This window comes from Giraffa tippelskirchi, chromosome 12 (assembly GCF_054371585.1).
Source record: "Giraffa tippelskirchi isolate mGirTip1 chromosome 12, T2T-mGirTip1v1.2.pri, whole genome shotgun sequence".
In the NCBI taxonomy this organism is placed as follows: domain Eukaryota; kingdom Metazoa; phylum Chordata; class Mammalia; order Artiodactyla; family Giraffidae; genus Giraffa; species Giraffa tippelskirchi.
Window position 1 is genome coordinate 36,440,778 of NC_137286.1, and position 16,086 is coordinate 36,456,863.

The 16,086-nt window shown below is 41.1% G+C and overlaps 2 protein-coding genes and 1 long non-coding RNA gene across 5 annotated transcripts in view; 1 reads left to right on the top strand and 2 right to left on the bottom strand.

The window, feature by feature from the left end:
- Window positions 1-1,675: 1,675 nt before the first annotated feature.
- Window positions 1,676-8,908, bottom strand: PSMA4 (proteasome 20S subunit alpha 4). Of its 2 annotated transcripts, none has more exons than XM_081549667.1 (9): window positions 8,798-8,908; window positions 6,876-6,899; window positions 6,605-6,647; window positions 6,199-6,268; window positions 4,877-4,954; window positions 4,406-4,494; window positions 3,809-3,939; window positions 3,202-3,325; window positions 1,676-2,079 (listed from the first exon to the last, which is right to left on the bottom strand). In XM_081549667.1, the coding sequence occupies exons 2-9, from the start codon at window positions 6,876-6,878 to the stop codon at window positions 1,925-1,927; spliced, it is 693 nt and encodes a 230-aa protein (XP_081405793.1). In that variant the 5' UTR covers window positions 6,879-6,899; window positions 8,798-8,908; the 3' UTR covers window positions 1,676-1,924. The 2 variants fall into 2 exon arrangements, with proteins under 2 accessions (XP_081405793.1, XP_081405792.1); XM_081549666.1 differs by having other exon boundaries at window positions 6,199-6,361.
- Window positions 8,501-13,390, top strand: LOC145529376 (uncharacterized). Its single transcript, XR_014071148.1, has 2 exons — window positions 8,501-9,683; window positions 11,632-13,390. It is a non-coding gene; the product is annotated as an uncharacterized LOC145529376 (long non-coding RNA).
- The window catches only part of HYKK (hydroxylysine kinase), a 29,568-nt gene continuing 26,815 nt past the window's right edge, over window positions 13,334-16,086 (bottom strand). The window contains exon 5 of one of the 2 annotated variants that reach the window (XM_081549647.1): window positions 13,334-15,351. In XM_081549647.1, the coding sequence (XP_081405773.1) occupies window positions 14,891-15,351 (461 nt within the window). In that variant the 3' untranslated portion in view covers window positions 13,334-14,890. The remainder of the gene's footprint in view (window positions 15,352-16,086) is intronic. The other variant, XR_014071137.1, reaches the window with a different exon arrangement.

Sequence of the window (16,086 nt, forward strand, 5' to 3'; positions counted from 1 at the left end):
ATCCAACCTGTTATTTCACTAGGAGCGATGGCTCAGAATTTGCTAATTCAGTATTCATGTCAACTTTACAGAACATGGCTACCATGAATAACAAGAACCAACTGTATAAATTAAGAGTAAATAGAAAACAACAAAATTCTGTAAAGCAATTATCCTTCAATTTAAAAATGTTAAAAAAAGAAAAAATTTGAAGATTAAAAATACACTACGTAAAAGGGGCTTGGAAATTAGCTTAGCTTGAACATCACCACAAACAGAAAATTTCAAGGCACTGCTATTCCTTAAGGGCTTCCCAGGTGGTGCTAGTGGTAAAGAACCCACTTGCCAACGCAAAGAACAGCAGGTTCGATCCCTGGGTCAGGAAGATCCCCTGGAGGAGGGCATGGCAACCCACTCCGGTATTCTTGCCTGGAGAATCCCAGGGACAGAGGAACCTGGCAGGCCACTGTTCATAGGGTACCAAAGAGTAGGACATGACTGAAGTGACTTTGCATGCACATGCATAGCCTGGGTACAAAGAAATTTAAAAGCTTTCCAGGTGATTCCAATATGCAGCAAAGCACTTCTCAAACTTCAGTATGCATTTGAAACACATGCAAGCTTGTTAAAAGATTGCTGGGCTCTATGCTAAGACTTTGAATCAGGTTTGGGATAGGACGCCAGAATCTGCATTTCTAGCCAACTCCCAGGCAATGCTTGTTGATCCACAGACCACTTAAGCACTGCCTTTCAGCACTTCCATCAGAGAACTCTAAGTGACAGCATCCTCAGTGCACCTGAATTGACCAAATCTCAGCAATGGAGCACCCCCTGGATAAAACTGAACTATTCTCATCTCTTGGTCCTCTTTTCCTCTGGAGCCTTAGTTTCTGCTCCACAACCTTCCACATGGCTTGTGCTCCCATCTGCGGGCAGCTGGTCTACTGCACAATCCTCAGCATTGTTTCCTCATATCCACACATCACATCTGGCCTGGCTCAGTCCACAGGTTCATTCTCAAACCCATTCCTGCAGACTGAGGTGTGCTCACCTTTGTGACAGGAGTGGCGTTCTCTGACTGACAGACCCACAGGACCACCTGGAGTAGAGGGGTGGAAAATCAGAGTGGAAGACCCATAGCTTACAGGAACGATGAGCTCACAGTAGTGGTCATCTCTTGGGCAAGAGGAGAGAAGAATGAGACCTAAAGCGAATACACAGGGGGCTTCACAAGTACTGATTAATTTGCTTCTGGAGCTGGCTAGTAGGTACACAGGGCTTTCGTTTTAGTTATGCTTTTCATGTTTTACTGTTTGCATGTATGCGTGCACACACACACAATTTTTAAGTCCAGTAAGAATATCCATCGGTATCAAAGGTTGGCAAACCTAGAAGAGGAATGTGACTTATTTCACTGGACAGGCCTCTGATAGGGTATTATCAGATGAGGCCTACAAGGACAGCTCTCTGTTTTGCTCAAATTGGGCTACAGGTTCTCCAAGTTGGTAGGGGAACAAAACAGGAAATCTCTACCGCCCAGTTCCCGTCTTTCTCTATTTATGCTGTTTACATTTCTGTCCATTTTTTAAAGGTTACTGCAAAGGTGGCCACACTACATACAAAGCATGAAAAAACCAGAGCCCTATTAATCCTGGTATCTTCAACAGTTATTGCTAGAGAATTTTTCCCTTCACCATTTCCATTCTTTCCAAATTTTATTCAAAAAAAAAAAAGTGGGAGAGGGTGATTAAGATGTCCATAAAGAGTAATCATTATTACAATATTCACCTGGACAGAAATAACAAGGAGCCAATTCAGTTGGTACCATCCTATTTTCCCACTAGACAAGTTAAAAAAGTCAAAGCTTTCTCAATGTGGAAGAGTAGGACAGCCTTTACACTGAAATGGTGCCCCAAATGAGTTATAAAATCCCTGATTTTGTCTTCTATTTATCCTTTTCTTTCTGTTCTTTTTCTTTCTTCTCACGCTCAGCTTTAGCTTCTTCTTCCTCATGTTTTTTGATCAACTGTTCCACTTCTTTTTGTTTGAGAACTCTGATGACGGTCTTTCCATTCTCTCTTGTTAGTGTGGCAATTTCCACTAGAAGCAAATACACACACATTTATTACAGGCAGCCATACTTAGCCAACACACTTAACGGGCAACTAGTTTAATCTCTTCATACTCTTTGAGCTTTAGTACACCAGTTTTCCAAGTTTTCTGCCTAATACAATTAATTCATAGATACTTTTAAGGAAACAAAATACTTTCAATCTGGTAATGCTTTTATGAATATTTTTACTTTAATATCTTCCTTATCTTCATCCATACTAACCTCTGAGCTGCTGTTCTGTTAATTTTAGGAAAAAGTTTTCAATATAACCAGCCAATTGCTCTAGCTAGCCTGACCAGAAGGAATCATAATTTCCTTGTTGGAATCTCTGAAGGTTCAGCCAGAATCTTTAACCACTACTTACACTTATTTTTCACAAACTTCTCAAAAGAAAAGTAGCCCCCATGAATACAGATGAGAAAAGCAGACTAATGCCAAAAGAAGAGCTTCTGAGTAGGGGAAATTGAGTACTGCCCCCTGAAATTAAGTAGAAGTAGACAAGAGACAACAATCTGCAAGTAAATGGCATTTTTTAAGGAACACCAGAAGCTAAGTCATCCCAAATTAAATCAATACATTAATTTACCATAAGTTTTTAAACACATTACTTAGAAATATTGTTTTATGTGGTCATATAACTTTAGCTAAATATAGCATTTACAAATACAAACATGGGCTTAACATAAAAGATCAGTAGATTCAGAACTTATTTAAATATTATACCTCTGATAAAGTACACCAAACATATACATATACACACACACATATAAATATGTAACTACTTTCTTTCATATTCTTTATTTTGTGTATACATGAGCATAGATATTATCATTAAGAAGTCAATAAAATAAAATAGGACGGCTTAGATTTAATTACAGATTGAGAACATTCAAGTGCAAATCCTTAAGCTTGGAATGTAATGTGGGATTATAGCTCCCGAACTTGTCAATGTTGACACTGGTCAAGTCTAGGAAATGGTTATAAGGCCACATAACTTAAAAAGGCTGCTGTTTCAATGAACTACAATAACATGTTAAAGGCCTAACACAAGAGCCATTCAATTACTTCCCTCACTAAACAAACAAATTATAGGCATGCACATAAATTACCTTTTTCAGCAGAGAGCTTACTAACATCCATGGTCTTATTTAGGACTTTGATAGCTAAAGCAAGTGCTGACTTCAAAGTCATTTCTCCTTCTTTGTAGTCTTGTTTTAACATTGATACAGCTGCCTATAAAACATAAAGAATCAACAGAGAATTTCCTTTAAAATTGACATTTTTAGGAACATGAATAATGCCTAATTATTACTGGCATTATAACCAATATAAACAATTTCGATGGCAGGGAGGGTAGACATGGGATAGAGGTGTGATGGAGGGAGGCTGATGATCTATGAATGGACCCCAGGGATCTGTGACAGAATTCAGGGAGTCTGTGACTATTCTGTGGGAAAAAACCCAAAAAACTAGATCTTATTTTCACAACTTCTAACTGAAAACTGGTACTTCCTTTCATTATTATTGTAGGTAATAAATCCTAGCAGTATTAGTAGTACCTGTAACTTTATCACCAATAGAAATCACAGAGATCTTCATATCATGTTCAGTTTGTTGCAGCTACCTTAAAATGCTCTTTACACTCATCACTACTTTGTAATTATGGCAGTTATTAGACCTTCTGCTAGATTTTTATAGCAACACAAAAATACTCACAGCACTATTATTTCCAATGCATGTGGCTTTCCAACCTCCATAATTTCCACTAGGATCACTCTGATAGAGCTGAAAGCCATAGTGCTTATCCCAGCCAATGTAAAGCAATGAAACACCAAAAGGACGTTTTCCTTTAACAGAGAAAACAAAGTCACACTTACCAACACTCTAAATTTAGCATCACTATGGTTACTTGAGCTCAGTGAATGTGGCTAACCCCTTTTCTGTGAAGTTAAGCATTCATAAACTGCTCATGTTCTGGCCACCACAGATAAGCTCCATCAGAAATTCCACTTTTGTTTCTAGGATTTGGACGCAGTAAGGAGAGGGAATACACAGACGACCAGTGCTGAATACCATTACTATTACGTAAAAACTCATTTGTTTTCTGATTTTAAAATGTTATTTTGGCCTTTCAGTAGTCTATTAATAAAATTTTTGATAGTCTACACAATGGAAGCCAGTTAGTTCATGAAGCCGGAATGCATGAAAAGTGTCTACTTATTTCATTTTCAATTTCTTTGTACTGTTTCAAAAAGGTTATTACTCATAAAACGTTTTAACTTTGGGGAATAAAATTTCCAAAGGTTTCAGTACCTCCAAACTGTGTATAAGCTTGTTTGATATCACACAGTGCTGTGACCAACTGCTCACAAGGAATTGGCTCCTGATACTGTAATAAATACCTAGGATAAAGAAACTGGCATATTAATAGTTTTCTCTAAAGCACTCTACACACTCTAAGCAAACTACCCTCTTAAAAAAATCTCTGCCATGGGGACAACATAACAGTTGCAATCTGAAGGGGGGACGGTAGAGGGTATGGCAACTCTTAATAACCTTACCGTAAACAATACTGGGTTGGCCAAAAAGTTCATTCAGGTTTTCCATAAGATGAACGATCTTTTTGGCCAACCCAATATTTTACAAGTTTGGTTAAAGAAATAAACAAACTGTAATTTTCAGTTAATAGGCTTTTAATGACTTTAATCTTTTGAAAAATGCATTCTTCTTAGAAACATCAAAGCTAAATTTACATATCATCAATTAAACTGTTTATGACCATACCTTTGCGCAATGAGCCTCAGTTCATTCGTCAGAACATTAGCATCAGAAGTTATGCCTGCCACACTACAGGCCATATCCCTTGCAGAAAAGAAAGACATTTATCTGTAATTAGGGAGGATGTTTGCCAGAGGTATTTTACAAGTTTTAAAATATACTAAATTCTATTAGAAATTCACCATGCTTACTCACGGCTGCTACACCCTTCAGGCAAAAACTACCTGAGTTTTATCTTTGTAGGAAACTTCAACTTGATGTCATTCAACACAGAAGATAAACAAATGCACCCTTGAGTTCTTCACAACAGATGCATTTACCATCACCACCCTGTGCACAGGGCAAGAGAATAAACACTAGGAAGCTAGGATAAATCCCAAGAAGATTCAACCACAAGGAAGAAAAATGTTTTGCCAGACAAGAAGACAGACTACTTTACACTCTTGGGTATAAGTACTCTCCCTTTCAAAGGCCTCACTTGATGGGGGTGAAGGTGAAGGTGAAGGGACCCGAAGAGCAGGATATTTTTGAGCCCGACAAGGAAGCCCATGGCTAGGCTCACTGGGAGGGTGTCTACCCTCTGTTTCCTGAAGGCTGCCCTGGCTCTCCTACAGCCTTGACTCCTCTGGCACTGTGCCCAATCAAGCCTGCAGGCTGCTTGAGAGGGCCCAACAGTGACTCTGTGGATGGATGACACTTTCTGGGCTGTTGTATCAAAAAGGCCCTATAACCAACATTCACAAGGCGCACCACAGAAGGAAGGGTCTCCAATCAGCAAATCCAGCTCTCTGCTAGCTGCAGTCCCGCACACCCAAGTGTACCAGAAATTTCACTAGTGTACAGGCCCTGTCTAAACTTTTCCAAGACCTCCAGGAGGCGTGGTCTTTGGTAAGATTCAGTACAATTAAAACTAATTCCTAAACAATACCTTGAAGGCCTCCTATATTCCTAACACTGTGCTAGCTTATTTCATTCATTCATTTTATTTCATTGAACTGCCACAATCACTCTAGTAAGCTCTACTGGAGGCCCAGAGAAGTTAAACAATGGGTGTGAAGTCACAGCTTGTATTGGTGGAACCTAGATTGAACCCAAAGCTGAGTGACCACCATGCCTGTACTCTCATCACTATACAACAATGTTTCTCCACTGAGTACCTGGCCCTGCATTTATGGTTGTGGGCCTCAAGGAGGTTTCAAGCAAGTAAGTTAAAACCAGGAATTTTCAAAAGCAAAAACACAACAAATCAATTGTACTGTGTCATAGTGCATAGCCCTCCCAAAATATGATGAGATGTTTTCAACTCTCTTCGCTAAGATTGCACTTACTCATTCAGTTTATAAATTTTTTCGGAGAAAAAGACTTCATCAAGAAGCTTGTGGATGTTGCGTCTCTCTGCTGCAAGCAGAACACCATCATTTGCTAAAATTCCCAAACAGGTGCCTGCATGTCCAATAGCTTCCATGGCATATTCAACTTGGTACAAGCGACCTACAAAACACAAGCAGCAAGAAACCAAGGTTCTCCTTGTTCTTGCACCACTGGTTCAAGAGCCATCAGCAACAACACTAGAGAGCTACAAACAACTGTCCCACTTTTACTAGTAGTCCCGTGAAACACATAATTAAACCAATGACCACGACTACATCAAAGTACAAAAAAGGTGAACAACTTAACACCTAAAAATATTTTTTTAAATTTTATTTGAGACAGACCAAACAATTTATATTTTACCTTCTGGAGAAAATATAGTCGTCCTGGAGTCATATCTTCGAGACTGCAAAGGAAAAACATACAAGTGATTTCTACCCACTAAAAATAAGTCAACTCCTGCAAACCCACAAATCATTTTACAGAACACATCCTGGCTTGCAAAATTCAGAGTGTGGGAGGGAACTGATAAGAAGACATCATTCCATTTCAATTTTCTCATGCAAGTTGGTAAGATGAGCACAAGCAATTCGATTTATCAGGCAACAGTTTATTGGCATGTGTATTAACTCACCATGTTTTCTTATGTTTATAATTCCTGTAAAAAGAAAATAAGGTAATTATTAAAATGAAACATACAATTTAAAAAGCATTTCTTGACTTGAAAAAATCTGTTTTGTCCACTCTCTTCATTCAGCCAACAGTATGGTGCACCAGGCACTATGCTAAATGCTGAAACACCAAGATAGGTAAGACCAATCCCTTTCCTAAAGAGTTTACAGTCTGGTAGTCATGTGAGGGAAGCAGACACAGAAGGACAATTATAAAGCAGTGTGGAAACAGAGGCACTGAAGGTAGAGTGAGAACAGGTTGGAGAAAATTCAGAAAGTAGTTTTTGTGAAACAAATACAGAATATGAGCCCAAATTAGAGACAGGAAAGGCAGAAATAAGGCTGAGAACATTCAGGTCTAAGAGGAAGAATAGGGGAAGAAAGAAGGAAAAGGCATTCCAGGCAGAGGAGAAAGCATGAACAAAGGGCACTGAGGCAAGATAGCTCAATGGGTAAGACAAGTTGCTGAAGTTAAAAAAATATATATATGACATGGAAGCAACCCAGATGTCCATCTACAGATGAATGAGTAAAAAAGTTGTATTCACAGACACAATATTAGTCAGTCATAGTAAGGAACGAACTGGAGTCAGTTGAACCGAGATGGATGAACCTGGAGCCTGTAGAGTGAAGTGAGTCACAAAGTGAAAAACAAATATTGTATATTAACACATATACAGGAATCTAGGAAAATGGTATAGATGAACCTATTTGCAGGGCAGGGATAGACACAGATGTAGAGAAGGGACTTATGGGCACAGTGGGGGGCAGGAGGAGAGGGTGGGATGAATTGAGAGTAGCACTGAAATACACACACTATCATGTATAAAACAGACAACTAGTGGGTATGGCACAGGGAGCCTGGTTCTCTGTGTCAACCTAGAAAGGTGGGATGGGAGTGGCTGGGAGGAAGGACTCAACAGGGAGGGGATATATGTATATTTATGGCTGATTCACAACTTGTACAGCAGAAACCAACACAACATTGTTAAGCAATTATCCTCCAATTAAAAACTAAAATATATATATATATATATATATATGAAAAAACTAAAGAACTAAGCAAGAATCTAGACCATGTAGAGCTTTGAATGCCAAGCTAGGAGGCTGAGGCTTTCTCCAGAGGATGATACCGGGGTCCTGAACCATGAAAGGGAGAAGGGGGACAGTAATCTTTCGCATTATTACTATTTCTACAGAAGACAACATTGGGGCTCAGCGTGACTTGGTGGAAAAGCCAAACTTTGGCCTCCAGAGCCAATTTTCCCAAATTCTGGAATACTGGGAATTAAGAATGCAAAGACCAGCAGGGATCAGGCCCCGAAGGCCCGCATGCACAGGTAAAAACTGTGAATTTTATCTCTTAAGCAACGGGGCTCCAAGGAATGATGCTGGGCCAAAGAGCCACAGGAGCTGACTGGCATTTTAGAAAGATCGCTCTGGCTGGTGAAGACTGGGGCAGAATAACCAGTTATGAGGGTACTGCAACAGGCAGTTGAAAGGTAAATGCGGCCCTGAGCAGAGAGTCAAGAGGGCACAGAGAGGAGACCCGCCGGGCTTCTGATTCGCGCGAGAACACAACTTTCTCATCTCCACGCCGGACAACGGCCCGAGGCGAGTTCACCCGCACCTCCTCTCCCGCAGGTTCACTTTTCCTGGGACCGAGGCAGCCCTACAACTCTGTCCTGCCCACCAGCCCCGCGCCCGCCCCGCCGCCCGGGCGTCCCCGGCGGGTCCGTCACTGACGAGCCGGTGCAGAGTCATCGTGCCCACGGCTCCTCGGCGGCCGCTGCAGGCCGGAACCCGCTCTGCCGCGACGCTCACGGCTCCGGCCTGCAAGGAGAGCGGCTAAGCTTCCGAGGGTGCGCAGCGGGTAAAGGCTCACCGGAGGGAAGACGCTGAAGAGTGGAGACCGACACCGAGCCCTTTTCTCCGCGGGAAAGACACACCGACAGTACCCGAGTATCCGCCGCTAATATGGCCCCCGCGCGTGCGCAGAACCGCCGGGGGCGCGGCAGCCGAGGACGCGGAAGTTCTTCTGGGGGGGCGGAGCGAGAGGCGATTGCCCTCATGGGCGCTGGGGGATTGGGGTACGAAGGCCCTGGCAGGGGTCTCAGCCCAACGAAGGGGCACTAGAACATGAGGAGGAGGGCAGGAAGACCCTGGCCAAGGAGGAAGTGGAATTATGGTTCATGACCCTTTCCCACGTTTTGCGCTCTATTTTCACTTTCACTTTCTGTTCAGCCCTAAGTCATAACCTCCAGGAGAGCAATGGTGTTCAGTTCAGTCAGTTCAGTCAGATCAGTCCCTCAGTCGTGTCCGACTCTGCACCCCCATGGACTGCAGCATGCCAGGCTTCCCTGTCCATCACCGACTCCGGGAGTTTACTCAAACTCATGTCCATTGAGTCAGTGATGCCATCTGACCATCTCATCCTCTGTCTTCCCCTTCTCCTCCCGCCTTCAATCTTTCCCAGCATCAGGGTCTTTTCAAATGAGTCAGCTCTTCGCATCAGGTAGCCAAAGTATTGGAGTTTCAGCTTCAGCATCAGTCCTTCCAATGAATATTCAGGACTGATTTGCTTTAGGATTGACTGGTTGGATCTCCTTGCAGTCCAAGGGACGGACTCCCAAGAGTCTTCTCCAACACCACAGTTCAAAAGCATCAATTCTTCGGGGCTCAGCTTTCTTTACAGTCCAACTCTCACATCCATACATGACTACTGGAAAAACCATAGCTTTGACTAGATGGACCTTTGTTGGCAAAGTAATGTCTCTGCTTTTTAATATGCTGTCTAGGTTGGTCATAACTTTTCTTCTCAGATGGTAAAGAATCTTACTGCAATGCAATGCGGGAGACCTGGGTTCGATCCTTGGGTTGGGAAGATCCCCTGGGGAAGGGAATATGAGCCCACCCTGGTATTCTTGCCTGGAGAATTCCCTGGACAGAGGAGCCTGGTGGCTACAGCCTGTGGGGTTGCAGAGAGTTGGACAAAACGACTGAGCAACTTAACACTTTCACTTTGCTTTCCCTGGTGGCAATAGTGTGGGACCGCCTATTAATTGGTTGCTTTTCCTGCCCTGTTCTCAAAACGGGCCCAAGCACATCAGATTTTACCCTTCACCCTCCCTCTTCTTATCATCTCCCTTCTTGAATATCCCTTCCACTTTCATTGCTAATACATGTGTTTTTATACATATAAAGCAAATTATCATGAGGTTTACATCTTTTGGAGAACTTTCACCTTAGTATCCTCCTCTGCCTTTGACATCATTAGAAAGGATTCCTCTGACCAATCTAGTTAAAGCAATACCTTACCATCACCATACACACCTGTTATCTTCTGTACAGAAACTATGTTTATTTTCATTTTCATTATCCATCTCTCTGTTCCACCACTTTTTAAAATATGGCTTTAGTCCCCATGTAAACTATCTACTATTCATGTTTTAAGTTTCTTCAAGGGAGACGATTGACTAGGTCGGAATTAACATGTAGTCATTTACTCACAGTCTCCTCCAAGAAAAGGTCCACTGGGTAGGGACTTTGTCCTCTTCATGTTGGTCAAAAATTTACTATTCAGAGATCTGAGCTTTGAAAAGGAGGTAGCTTGGGAATGAGCTGTGGTTTGAGGTCTCTCCATTCATTTCTGCCTCCCAGGCACATAGGAAGGAGAGCTGAGGCAAGATGTCAAGAGCCACATCCAAACAGATGGTGTTCTGAAAGCATCCTTGGGTGGCAGTGTAACTTTTGGGATCTCTGAGGATCCCTGCCACCTTAGTTCATCCTGCACAATTAAGCATTAAGAGTTTTAAGTGAGAGGTAGAATTTATTAGGTCAAAAGAAGAGGGAGCCATTGAGATAAAAGAGCAGAAGTAAAAATGAGTTTAACAAGTGGCTGACAGAGTAGCTCTGTCTGGCCAGAGTGAAGAAGTCAATAAAGGGAGGAAAAGAGGAAAGGTATTTTAGGCCAAATTTAGAACACTTTCAACGACAGAATTTTTTCTCTATAGGTAGTGGGAAAAGAGGATTAAACTGATGTTTTAGGATGATGAAGCCTCATGATCTCCCATCCCACATGTTCTTCCTTCAATGTGGCATGGATGCTTCCCACTGAGAGGTTCTGTGTCCCCTTGCCCTGAATCTGGGTGGGCTTGTGACTTCAATAGAAGTAACATCATATGATTTCCAAAGGCAGGTCATAAAAAATATATTCCTGTCTTGTTCTCTTGGGAAGATGTTTCTTGGAACCCCAGCACCATGCTGTGAGGGAGCAGAGACCAAACGGAGAGATGTTCCACCAACAGCCTAGATAAGGTTCCAGTGTGTCCCGCCAGATTTGTGAGTGAGGATTCCTCCAGATGATTTTAGTCCTCTGTCACTGAATCTCCCTCAGCCATCACACCTCCCCCAGCACTCAGGTTTTCCCAGCTAAGGCCTCAGACATCATGGAGCAGAGACAAGCTGTCCTAGTGCCTGTCTGAATTCATGACCTGAAGACACCGTAAGATAAAAAAAATTATTGAGCTTTTAAGCCACTAAGTTTTTGGTTAAATTGTCACACAGCAATATAATGTAACTAGAGTTTTTATCTGCCCCTAATATGAAGGATGTAGCCTGCTAGGCTCTTCTGTCCACAGAATTCTCCAGGCAAGAAGACTGGAGTGGGTAGACATTCCCTTCTCCAGGGGATCTTCCCAACCCAAGAATCGAACCCAGGTCTCTTGCATTGCAGGCAGATTCTTTACTGTCTGAGTCAACCAGGAAACCTTAATATGAAGGATGTAGGTTGGATAATAAGACCAGAAACTAAAGCTCTGTTGCAGTCGAGAGGGGCTAAAAGCCTGGACAGGAAAAGATACTTGCAAGAGTAGAGTCTTTGCTGGACAAATGGTATTAATTCCCAAACCTAGAACTGGATTTTCTCCTCATTGGTGGAAAGAACCAAAGACTGGCACCTGTAGATGTGCATTCATTCTAACAGTTCATCAGACAGACCTTTATTAAGGGTGTGCTAGGGGCTGGGCAGGGAACTTGGTTCTGAAGATAATGAAATAAATATTATTCAGTTTATGCCACCAAAGAGTTTATAGGCCACATTGAACTGACTGACTGGAGATAAGCTGCAGCAAACACCGAATAGTAAAATAGCAATGCAAGGCAGCACGTATTTAATTGAAAGGGTGGTCAGCAATATTTGTATTCATAATTCAGGGAAAGAGAACCCATGTTAGCAGGAGGACCAAACAAGCAGGAAATCTTGAACTCTCAGAAATCTAGAGTTTCACGGTGTAAGAAAATGAATAGTGGTCTGGGAGTGAAATACAAGTTTTAGTTCGTTTTTCTAGTCCCCAGTTTCCTGAATGGTCAAACCAGATAAAAAATCACAACCCCTTAAATTTGAGAAGCATAAGTATTTTTCTGTGAATGGTCTCATTTGATTGTCCCAACACAGGGTGTGTGTTGGGTGAGCCCACAGGGAGGAGAGGAAGGGAGAGAGAGGAAGTGGTGTGGGTACCTGGTTCTCTGGGAGCAAACTCCTTCAACTTTTTCAGCATCTATTTCCTCATCTGAAAATGGAGATTAATCATAAGAGTACTTCTCTCATGGGTTTATAGTGGAGATTAAATGAGATAATGCATGTAAAGTACTGTGATATAACATGAAATATATGTTTGGTCTTTGTCCCCAGTTTTAAAGCCTTTAAAACTCTTGTAATTTTCTGAGTGGTAGGGGAGAGAGGAGTGTCTTTTTTACTCATAGTAGGCTGCTTTCAGCTACATCTGACTTTATGCTAACGAGGTGAGTCATGAAGGATAGGGGCTGGACTAGAGGACTGGAACTTTCAGCCTCACACCTGCCTTCTGGGGAGGGGGAAGGGAGGAAGATTGATTTAACCACCAGTGGTCGATGATTTGATCAACCATACCTACATAATGAAGCCACCATAAAAGCCCTAACCAAAGAGGTTTGGGAGCTTCTGGGTTGGTGAGCAGACCCACATGCCAGGAGTATGGTGCTCTGCAACTAGAGACAGACAGAGCTTCAGTGCTCAGGACCCTTCTGGACCTCATCTTATATACATCTTCCTCTGCCTGTTCATCTTTTATTATCATACCCTTTATAATAAACATAAGTAAGCATTTCCCTGAGTTCTGTGAGCTGTCCTAGCAAATTATAGAACCCGAGGAGGGGGTCATGAGAACCCCCAGCTTACAGTCAGTTGGTCAGAAGCACACCCTGGGACCTGAGGCTAGCATCTGAAGTGGAGGCAGTTTTGAGGGACTGAGCCCTTAACCTGGGGGAGCCTGCTCTAGCTCTAAATAGTTAGTGTCAAATCATTTAATGTGAGGGGAAAACCCCACACATTTAGTGTCAGAATTGTTGTGAGAGTAGAAAGAGTTTTCTTTTAAATACTTAATACTCAATAAATATTAGTTTTTATTATACATTGCTAAACAGTATGGCAAGAAGAAAAGGAATTTGATCGTCATTTACTGATCTAAAATTCTGATTCCTAAGAATCAGATCACTGATTGAATATGAGAGGCAAAAAGAAAAGTACTCCAATATTCTGAGTTTGGGTAACCCGGTTCATTCACTTAGTAAATATTTATTAAGTCTTTTATATGTGCCAAGCCCTGTGCTAAGAACTTTGCATTAATCTCTAAGAAATCCTCACAACTAACTCCTTGAGCTAAGTGTTATAGAAACTTTAAGATAGGTGCTACTTCACCTTCACAGACAAGGAAACTGAGGCACAGAGAAGTTAAAGGTGAACATAAGAATGATACAAATGAGTGATACAAGAAAATTCAGAGACCTAGTTTGGAGAGGATAGATAGCTCTGTAGGTAGGTCATTAGATGGTTATATATATATATATATACACATACATTTTTTTTCCTCACATATATCAAAAGAGATAACTACTAAAAAGGTGTTTGAATGGCCAGAGTTCTAGACTTGAGTCATTCACAGAGAATGGAGAGCTACACTGATAAGACTAAGTAAATGACTATTTACGGTTTATCATCCTAAGGGAGACATGATCAGAAATGAGTGAAGGAAATACAGTAGTATGAATAAAGTCAAGTATACATAAGCTATGTTCTCCAATATTATATATTCATATGAAAAGAAACATAAATGGTAGAGGGTTTAAAAATATCTGCTTAGGGTCTCTCTTGGTATCAGTGTGAAAACTGTTTAGATACCTCACGAGTTAGTGGCTTGTCTGGGTGTCTTATTTGCTTACTTGCAATTCCAGTGAGTTCAGTTTCAAATGCTCTCTCAAACAAGTTAAAGCTTGCTCTTATGAATACCATCTCTGTTTTCTCCTGAGGCATTGTAGTGTGTGCCTTATTTTCTCCAGTCTTTCTTCTAGGATACATTAATTTTGAAAATATTTTTAAAGAACATTGGAAAGCCACTATACCAATGTAAGAATGGATGAAAGACAAAAAAACAATTTACATGGTTTCTGCCCTCAAATAGCTCTTAGACTAGGTGATTACACGGCCATCATCCATGACACCAAGTGATGTGCCATACAAAAGGCAGGGTACAAAGAGATTATGAACAATGAAGAGATGGGAGAAGGCTTCATAGAACTGATGATACATTAACTAGGTCTGTATGTTGCATTCACTTATCTAAAATATGTGAATATGTCTATACATATATATTCCTTTCAAAGTTAAAAAAAAATCATTGATCTTGAGAGATTATTTGATTCAAAATATCACTCTGCATGTTTGATACACAACGCAAGTGAAACCCATAGAAAGACATGCTTGCTCATGCAGTACTTTCTTAGGTTAAAGAATGGTCATGAAATTACTAGAAGACCTTAGTGGTTACATGTGCATTGAAATGTTTCATCAATTCATCTTTAACTGTGCAGGAAAACCCTTTATGGAATTAGATTAGGCCCTATTGGTTCTTCATTACCCAAGTTAATGTGAATTTTTATCTAGTCACATGGAGATCCCAGATTCGTAGGACTTGGCAGTTTCAAACCAGATTTCTTCTACAGCTTTCCGGCCCATGTCAAACATTTGCTGTAAGTGCTTCCACCCAGTTTTTGCAGTAATCATGAGGTACTCTTCATTCTCTGGGTATAGCTGGCAAGAGTATGCAGCTAGGACAAGTGACTGACAAAAACGACTGCATACAAGTAGAAACAAAGCACCCCTCTCCACAGGAGTCAGTGGGACCACACTTTCAAACCCAGCAAGGACATGACCTCCTACTTGTATAGGAGTCTTGCTTTCAATCATCATGTACATGATGGTGATCGCCACTTCAAACACATAGTAGCCATAGCTCATGTCATCAAAATCTAAAATCCCAGACACATGATATACAGCATCTCCAAAGGCTGACTTGCTGGACTCTATTAAAATGTTGTGGTCATTAAGATCTCCGTGATTGATACCTGAAAGGAGAAAAATCAATCCAAGTAAAAACACTTGTTTAATACCCTAGTTCATTCTCTTTCCATTACTCTTTCTCAGGTAGTGATGGTGGTTTAGTTGCTAAGTCATGTCCAACTATGCGACTGCATGGACTGTAGCCTGCTAGGCTCCTCTGTCCATGGGATTTCCCTGGCAAGAATATTGGAGTGGTTTGCCATTTTCTTCTCCACTTTCTCAGGTATGGGCATTCAAATAATTTGATGAGCAATCAGAGGTAAAGAATTAAACCCTCTTTTTCTTGAGAAATAAAATAATTTCCTCTGAAAAGGATAAAAGCAGTTAATTTTGGTGGTTGCTTTTGCTTTTCATCAACACAAGGACAGAAGAGGGAGACTGTAGTCATTGCAAACACCTGATTTTGGCTCTGAGCCAATGAAAATTGAAACGTTTTGTCAATTCATCTTTAAGCTCTTTACCCTTTACTTGTCTAATATATATAGATATATGCATATATACATTCATGTTGTTATAATAAGCAAAGAGTCCTAGAATGGACCAGATGTGCCTTTATTTTAACCTAGAAAAGAAATTTCTGATGACAAAGGAATTCTGAATTTCTCTAGTCTTCTGATTACTGGAATAGATGATGTTATTTAAAGTCAGTACTAGTCAAAGTGGGGGCCTGTGGCTAGTGCTGGCCCACAAATTGTTATTAGTCTTCATGAGAATAAAAACAGACATTGAGACTGTTTGAT